The sequence below is a fragment of the Osmerus eperlanus genome, chromosome 22, assembly GCF_963692335.1.
Source record: "Osmerus eperlanus chromosome 22, fOsmEpe2.1, whole genome shotgun sequence".
NCBI classification, from domain to species: domain Eukaryota; kingdom Metazoa; phylum Chordata; class Actinopteri; order Osmeriformes; family Osmeridae; genus Osmerus; species Osmerus eperlanus.
In genome coordinates this window covers 12,811,237-12,820,175 of record NC_085039.1, presented here as the reverse complement: position 1 = coordinate 12,820,175, position 8,939 = coordinate 12,811,237, and the positions used below count along the sequence as shown (strand labels likewise).

At 51.8% G+C, this 8,939-nt stretch overlaps 1 protein-coding gene across 1 annotated transcript in view; it reads left to right on the top strand.

Moving 5' to 3' along the window:
- micall2b (mical-like 2b) overlaps positions 1-8,826 on the top strand; it is an 11,641-nt gene extending 2,815 nt beyond the window's left edge. The window contains 17 exon segments of the mRNA XM_062448950.1: positions 986-1,127; positions 1,459-1,512; positions 1,515-1,630; positions 1,765-1,892; positions 2,045-2,744; positions 3,078-3,125; positions 3,198-3,355; positions 3,574-3,761; positions 3,889-3,955; positions 4,434-4,549; positions 4,731-4,780; positions 4,896-5,019; positions 5,414-5,516; positions 5,659-5,732; positions 5,967-6,081; positions 6,164-6,210; positions 8,259-8,826. Coding sequence (XP_062304934.1) covers positions 986-1,127; positions 1,459-1,512; positions 1,515-1,630; positions 1,765-1,892; positions 2,045-2,744; positions 3,078-3,125; positions 3,198-3,355; positions 3,574-3,761; positions 3,889-3,955; positions 4,434-4,549; positions 4,731-4,780; positions 4,896-5,019; positions 5,414-5,516; positions 5,659-5,732; positions 5,967-6,081; positions 6,164-6,210; positions 8,259-8,326 — 2,298 coding nt within the window. The 3' untranslated portion in view covers positions 8,327-8,826.
- Positions 8,827-8,939: the final 113 nt, after the last annotated feature.

Genomic DNA, 8,939 nt, shown 5'->3' with positions numbered 1-8,939 from the left:
AGGTTGCCGGTTCGATTTCCCGGCCGTGCAAAATGATGTTGTGTCCTTGGGCAAGGCACTTCACCCTACTTGCTTCGGGGGGAATGTCCCTGTACTTACTGTAAGTCGCTCTGGATAAGAGCGTCTGCTAAATGACTAAATGTAATGTAATGTATTGCTCTAACATGAAAGTCACTTTGAAAGTCGCAGTCACTTTCTTTCTCATACAAGCTCAAAAAAGTGATCAACATTATCTCCATGACTTCAAAAAGTCCGGTGAAAGTGGAAGGGTTTTCCCTCTGCTTCACTCGCAGTGCACCGGCGTGAGAATACAAACAATGGATGAAGAACACAAAACTGGATGATATCGCAATTTTATTGTATTTACCTTTACTAATGATGGGCTTATCGTATTGATGCAGCCACAAAAACCAACAAACAAAAAAAGTAGGTAAATTTAGGTTCTTTTTCCAGAGGGGAAGATCAGCCCATCAGGGCAAACGGGCTGTTGCCTGGGCAACAATAGCCCATACCTGTGCACACACACCCTGCTATTCCAGTCATTCGCTGAGAGGGAGTGTACAGGAATGAAGAAAGGCCCGTCTCCCTCTCTGTCTCTCTCCCCCCTCTCTCCCTAGAGGCTGCAGACCTAGGCCTCCCAGAGTGTTTATGTTTGTACCTGGGTGTGTGTACAGTGTAGACTGTGGTGTGTCATGAGGGGAGGGGAGGGAGGGAGACAGAACACATTAGCAATTGTTGTGTTGGTGCCATGCACGATGCTAAAAAAAAGATGCCTAAAATGTATTTCCTGTATTCCTGTTCTGTTCTCCTCCTGTCCTCCTCTTCCTCCTCCTGTCCTCCTCCTTCTCCTCTCCTCATCTCCTCCTCCTCCTTCTCCCCTCCTTCTCCCCTCCTCCACTCCTCCTCCTGTCCTCCTCTCCTCCTTCTCCCCTCCTCCTGTCCTCCTGTCCTCCTCCTCTCCTCCTCCTCCCCTCTTCCTGTGCAGGCGTTCAGTGTGGCTGAGGAGCAGCTGGGGATCCCTGCCCTGTTGGATGCGGAGGACATGCTGGCCCTCAGGGTCCCCGACCGCCTCAGTGTCCTCACATACGTCTCCCAGTACTACAACTACTTCCACGGCCGCTCTCCCAGTCAGTACACACCCACACACACACTGTGTACACACACTATATACACACACTCATATACACCATATACACATATACACTGTATATATATACACACAAACACACTACATACACACAACACACATACACTATATGCACACACTCATATACACCATGCAGTATATACACATACATATACACTAGATATATACACACACACATATACACACACACACATATACAGTATATACACACACATATACACTATATATACACACACACACATATACACCATACACACACACTCATATACACCATACGTGTGTGTGTGTGTGTACTGACTGTGTGTGTGTAGTTGGAGGTATGGCCGGAGTGAAGCGTCCAGCAGAGGAGTCTACAGAACAGCCCTCTGGAAGAAGAATCAGCCAATAACAGCCAAGGCCTACCCTGGCTCCTCCCCCTACCAGCCTCCCCCCTCTCCCTCCCCCCTCAGACCCTCCCCCAAACAAGGCCGCTCTGCTGCACAGGTAAGTCTCCCCCATCCTCCCCTCCTCCTCCTCCTCCTCTTTCCCTCCTCTCTCACCCTCCCTCACCCCTTGGAAAGAAGTTGCTGCAATCACCAGATTTTTTAAAGCAAAAGAACATTCCTCCCCCCCCCCAGAAGGAGGGTGTGTCGGAGCCCAGGCTGGCTGGGACCCTCAGTAACAAGTGTGTGAGCTGTCAGAAGCACGTCCACCTGGTCCAGCGCCACCTGGTGGACGGGAGGCTGTACCACAGGAACTGTGCCAAGTAAGAAGGGGGGGGAGGGGGGGGAGGGGGGGGGGTAGCTGGCTGGCAGACCAGCAGGCAGACCAGCAGGCAGACCATAATATAATCCCTAGCACCGCAGGTACCAGAGCTCTCTCTCCTCTCCATCCCAGCTGTTGTCATGTGTTCTCCAGGTGTGCAGAGTGTTCCAGTACCTTGCTGTCAGGGGCGAGCACGGCCGGGTCAGAACCAGGATCCTTCATCTGCTCCGCCCACCAGCGTGGGGCTCCGCCCCTCCAGGAGCGCCACGACAACACGCCCGCGGTGCCATGGAGACGCGTCAACCCCAGACCTACAGCCGGCCTCACCCCTAACCCGGCCTCTACCCCGGCCTCTACCCCGACATCCAAACTGGGCCCCAGCTGGCTGACACATCGACCCGCTGCTTCTACCTCAGCCTCTACTTTGTCCTCTACCACAGCCTCTACCCCTCCCTCAGCCTCAACTCTGGCCTCTACCCCGGCCTCCAAACCAGGCCCCAGCTGGCTTACCTCCAGGAATGAAAAACCCAGCACCCCCCCCTCATCCCTGTCCTCACGGCCCACACCGGACCTCTCCTCCCTGGGCTCATCCGGCCCCTCCACCCCCTCCAGCCCCTCCACCCTCTCCAGCCTCAGACCTGTGGCCCCCTCCACCCTCTCCAGCCTCAGACCTGTGGCCACGCCCCGGACCTCCAGCAGCAGCAAGACCCAGCAGGCTCGGGCTCACTTCTTCCAGAGTGACACCACGACCGGACTGGAGAACCAGAGCCAGAACCAGGCCAGGGACCAGAGCCAGGTCGTGGCCCCAGCCCGGAGCCTGACTGTGGGGGGCCAGGGGGAGGGAGCGGGGCCTGGAGGGAGTGAGAGGGGAGGCAGGGGGGTGAGTGTGGTAGTGAACCTGAAGGGGGGGTTGGGAGGGGGCAAGAAGGTACTAGGTGGTGCAAGTACAGGTGGTGCAAGTACAGGTGGTGCAAGTACAGGTGGTGCAAGTACAGGTGGTGCAAGTACAGGTGGTGCAAGTACAGGTGGTGCAAGTACAGGTGGTGCAAGTACAGGTGGTGCAAGTACAGGTGGTGCAAGTACAGGTGGTGCAAGTACAGGTGGTGCAAGTACAGGTGGTGCAAGTACAGGTGGTGCAAGTACAGGTGGTGCAAGTACAGGTGGTGCAAGTACAGGTGGGGGCCAGGAAGTTACTTTGGGTGAGGGAGGGGCTAAGGTTGGGGGAGGGGCTAAGGTTGGGGGAGGGGCTACGGTTGGGGGAGGGGCTACGGTTGGGGGAGGGGCTACGGATGGGGGAGGGGCTAAGGTAGTGGAGGTGATGATGTTGCCCAGAGAAGAGAACAGCAAGAAAGAGGCAGCAGCTTTTCTCTCCAAGAAAATAATAACAACATCAACCGAAGTCAACAACAGCACCAACACCAAACCAGCCTGGACGACTGCGGCTCTGAAGAAGACTGACAACAGGTGACCCTAACTCACACACACACACCTCCTAACCCTAACCCTGCAGCTCTGAAGAAGACTGACAACAGGTGGGACACACTCACACACATATTTGTTTTTTAAAGGTTGAAAGTTTTTTTTTTTTCTCGAAAGGTTGAAAAAATATTCTCAGTACTGCAGCCTCTCAATACTGCAGCCTTTCAGTACTGCAGTTTCTCAGTCTCTCCCTCTCCTCTCAGACCTGCAGACATGGTGACCCCTAAGAAAGAGACAGATAAAGGGATGAAAGGAAGAGTGAAGCTAAAAGCCGACCCCTCCATCCTGGCCGACCTAGGAACCACCTTTGGTCCCTCCACCCCCAGCAGCCGCAGTGCATTGTGGGGGAAGACTCCAGATAAAGGATCCCCCAAACCAGTCACCACTCCAGGTGTGTGATGTACAGTGTGTGTGTGTGTATATACAACGTGTGTGTATGTGTGTGTATATACAACATATGTGTGTGTATATACAACATATGTGTGTGTATATACAACGTATATGTGTGTTCCCAACAGTACCAGACAGCAGCAGCTCTCCAGCAGACTGGAGGTCAAAGCTCAAACCCGTCTCCAAGGAGACCAAGTAAGACTCTGTTCTCCCCCTCCTCTATACTTCCTCCTCTTCCTCCTCCTCTTCTTCCTGTAGTCAGCACAGTGTCTCATCCTTGATATGAGCTGCTGATCCTAGAAGGGACACATTAAGTCACAACTTTGCATTTGACTTGGTCTTCATACCTGCCACTCAAATATGCTCTGTCCTGATTGGCTGTTTTCAGGGGGCCAGCCCCTCCATTTCTGCCATGCCCACACCCGGGCAAAGAGGTGTCGCGTTTAAAGCTGTCCCCAGTGTAACCACACCAGCCCAGGGTTCCCCTCCTGGTGACCAGCTACAGTAGAAACCAAAGTAAAGACCAAAGTAGAGACAGGGAGAGAGGTGAGAGAGAGACTGAGGGGAGAGAGAGACTGAGAGCAGCCTAAATTATGTCTGTTCCCTCACTTTGGCTTTCTCTGTTCTCTCTCTCTTTATTTTCTCTCTCCCTCTGACCCACCCTCCTCTCCAGGACCAAGGACTCCCCCTCTCTCCTCCCAGACAGGAAGGCTGAGGCCCCCTCCAGGCCCTGGGCAGCAAATACAGGAAACTCGCAGGCTTCAGGGCCTACCAGCCCTGGAACCCAGGGTAAACACACACACATACACACACACATATATATATATATATATATACTCGAAATAATCAGCACTTACACTTCTTCTCGTCTTCTCTCCCCCTCCCTCTCTTCTTCTCTTCTTCTCTCCCCCTCCCTCTCTTCTTCTCTCCCCCTCCCTCTCTTCTTCTCTCCCCCTCCCCCTCTTCTTAGGTGTCCTGAATGGAAGGAGCTCCAGTGACCTGGAGAGCAGGCCAGCTGTGGTCAGTATGTTAGTGTGTGTGTGTTACGTTATATAGAACAAGAAAACTGTTACATTAATGTGAATAAGAAGAATACATGTATAAATATTCATTAATTTCTTGTGTGTGTGTGCAGGTTAAGCCAGACTACATCCCGAAGCAGCAGATTCTGAGTGAGCTGGAGGAGATCGAGACCAGCCTGAATGACCTGGAGACACGAGGAGTGCTGCTGGAAACCCAGCTACGCCGCTCTGAAGAGGGTAGCACACACACCTGCACACACACCTGCACACACACCTGAACACACACCTGCACACACACCTGCACACACACCTGAACACACACCTGCACACACACCTGAACACACACCTGAACACACACCTGCACACACACCTGCACACACACCTGCACACACACCTGCACACACACCTGAACACACACCTGAACACACACCTGCACACACACCTGCACACACACCTGAACACACACCTGAACACACACCTGAACACACATGCGCCTAACTAGAGGAAAGAGAGAACATCTTTGAGAGAAACGGAGGGAGGAAATGCGACGTTTGAATCTGTCATGACCTTGATAAGTGTGTCACTATTAAAGCCTAATGTGTGTGTCTGTGCGTGTGTGTGTGTGTGGCAGAGGGAGAGGAGGACTCTGTGATGGATGAGCTGATGATAGACTGGTTCAACCTCATCAGGAACAAACAGGTGGCCATGAGGAGGGAGTCTGAGCTGGTGTACATGTGAGCACACCTCCACATACACACACACGTACTTTATAACTATGCGAGTAGGTGAGTGACCGTCTGTCTCTGTGACGTGTGTGTGTGTTCGTGGGTGTGTGTGTGTGTGTGCGTGCGTGCGTGCGCGCGTGTGTGCGCGCAGCGCTAGGAACCAGGACCTGGAGGAGGAGCAGCCCAGTGTAGAGCAGGAGCTGAGGAGACTGATGGACAAACCTGGTGAGTCAGAGTGGGTGTGTCTCTGGGTGTGTGTGACTGTATGAGTGGGTGTGTCTCTGGGTGTGTGTGTGTGACTGTATGAGTGGGTGGGTCTCTGGGTGTGTGTGTGTGACTGTATGAGTGGGTGTGTCTCTGGGTGTGTGTATCAGACATTAAATGGGTTTAGGGCAGTGTATGTTTTATAAGACGTGCGTGTGTGTGCGTGTCTGTGTGTGTGTGTGTGCGCGCGCGCAGAACATCTGAAGACTGAGTGGGATCGGAGGAGAGAGGAGGAGCTTATGGTGAAACTAGTAGAGATCGTCAATGACAGGAACGCCATCATAGAAGGCCTGGACGATGACAGACTCAGGTGTGTGTGTGTAGCCAGTTAGGTCTGTCAGTATGTGTGTGTGTGTGTGTTTGAGAATTCTCATGTTCTGTGTTGTTCTCAGGGAGGAAGAGGAGGATCAACAGCTAGATATAATGATGAAGAGCCTGGGTGAGTTCACTTCCTGTTCTAACCTGCCGAGGTTCTAACCTGCTGATGTTCTAACATGGGAGGGAGTCAGGTGGCTGAGCGGTTAGAGAATCGGGCTAGTAATCCGAAGGTTGCCAGTTCGATTCCCGGTCATGCCAACTGACGTTGTGTCCTTGGGCAAGGCACTTCACCCTACTTGCCTCGGGGGAATGTCCCTGTACTTACTGTAAGTCGCTCTGGATAAGAGCGTCTGCTAAATGACTACATGTAAATGTAATTCTATCTGTTCTTTTCCTAGTGGTTCTGACTCTCCTTTTTTCCATTTATATAATTCGCTGCATAGCAACCAAAACTATCTAAACATTCCTTCATTATCTAAACCTTTTATCATAAAACTTTCACATTATGAAGATATTTTTATATTTATAGTAGTTTTTTAGTCCCCTTTTCTTTAGGGTGTGTGTCTTTTTGTGTTTTTAGAGGAGAAAATGTATTCTCATCACTAATGGGTAACCTCCATATCACCACTTTCCTTCAGAACTCATATTAGTTCAATGGAACTGACCCCTACACCTACCTCACTTCACCTGCATCTGCACACACACACACACACTCAGGAATACACACTCTCGGTTATCTAGAACTGTGCTGGGAGAAGTTAAGCAAAAATCTGAGTTCACCTCTCCTCCTCTCACCTCTCCTCCACTCACCTCTCCTCCACTCACCTCTCCTCCACTCACCTCTCCTCCACTCACCTCTCCTCCACTCACCTCTCCTCCACTCACCTCTCCTCCACTCACCTCTCCTCCACTCACCTCTCCTCCACTCACCTCTCCTCCACTCACCTCTCCTCCACTCACCTCTCTCCACTCACCTCTCCTCCACTCACCTCTCCTCCACTCACCTCTCCTCCTCTCCTCCACTCTCTCTCCACTCACCTCTCCTCACTCACTCTCTCCACTCACTCTCCTCCTCCACTCACCTCTCCTCCACTCACCTCTCCTCCACTCACCCTCCTCCACTCTCCTCTCCTCCTCTCTCCACTCACCTCTCCTCCACTCACCTCTCCTCCACTCACCTCTCCTCCACTCACCTCTCCTCCACTCACCTCTCCTCCACTCACCTCTCCTCCTCTCCTCCACTCACCTCTCCTCCACTCACCTCTCCTCCACTCACCTCTCCTCCACTCACCTCTCTCCACTCACCTCTCCTCCACTCACCTCTCCTCCTCTCCTCCACTCACCTCTCCTCCACTCACTCACTCTCTCCTCCACTCACTCTCTCCTCCACTCACCTCTCCTCCACTCACCTCTCCTCCACTCACCTCTCCTCCTCTCCTCCACTCACCTCTCCTCCACTCACCGCTCCTTCACTCACCTCTCCTCCACTCACCTCTCCTTCACTCACCTCTCCTCCTCTCCTCCACTCACCTCTCCTCCACTCACCGCTCCTTCACTCACCTCTCCTCCACTCACCTCTCCTTCACTCACCTCTCATCCTCCACTCACCTCTCCTTCACTCTCTCTCACTCACCTCTCCTCCACTCACCTCTCCTCCACTCACCTCCTCACTCACTCCCTCCACTCACCTCTCCACTCACCTCTCCTCTCTCCTCCACTCACCTCTCCTCCACTCACCTCTCCTCCACTCACCTCTCCTTCACTCACCTCTCCTCCACTCACCTCTCCTCCACTCACCTCTCCTCACTCACCTCTCCTCCACTCACCTCTCCTCCACTCACCTCTCTCCTCTCCTCCACTCACCTCTCCTCCTCTCCTCCACTCACCTCTCCTCCTCTCCTCACGCACCTCTCCTCCTCTCCTCCTCTCCTCCACTCACCTCTCCTCCTCTCCTCCACTCACCTCTCCTCCTCTCCTCCACTCTCCTCCACTCACCTCTCCTCCTCTCCTCCACTCACCTCTCCTCCTCTCCTCCACTCACCTCTCCTCTCAGAATCAGAATCATGGGTGGGTCATTCAGAAAGGAGTCAGTGTGTGTGTGTGTGTGTGTGAGAGAATGTTAGTTGAGAATAATACTTTTGTTTCTTTCTCTCCTTCCTCTCTTCTTAGATGTAAAGAAAGACAAGACTAAAAAGAAGAAGTTGGGCTTGTTTAGCTGGGGCAAGAAGGAGAGCTAAAGCACACACACACATCAACACACACACATCAACACACACACACACACACACATCAAGACACATACACAGATCCAAACACTCACAAAAATGTTGCTGCTTTTTAAACATTGTTAGCTAATCATGTACTGTGTGTGTCTGGTTTATAGTTGACCTGGTGTTATTCAAAAGCAAAAGCTCTTCGTATGAGTTAGTTAGAAAACACACGGTTTTAATTTACGTTTAACGAGATTGAGACGTTATTTTACGGTTTCTAACTCTTAATTTTACATGTAAATTATATAAATGATTTTAGCGTAATGACTACCCAATGATGAGTGGATGGATGACAGGATGGATGGATGACAGGATGGCTGGATAACAGGATGGATGGATGACAGGATGGATGGATGGATGACAGGATGGATGGATGGATGACATTATGTGTCTGTGTGTAAATATACCTGCTCGTACAGTTTTGTTTTTTTCTTCAATAAATTCCTACAAGGTCGAATCGACGATACTGATCGTTGAAATATTTGACTGGTTGATCGTGTGTGTGTGTGCGCGCGTGTGTGTGTGAGCGCGCGCAAACATATCTGTACATGTACCTCTCTGCTCTAGCCAGCAGGGGCAG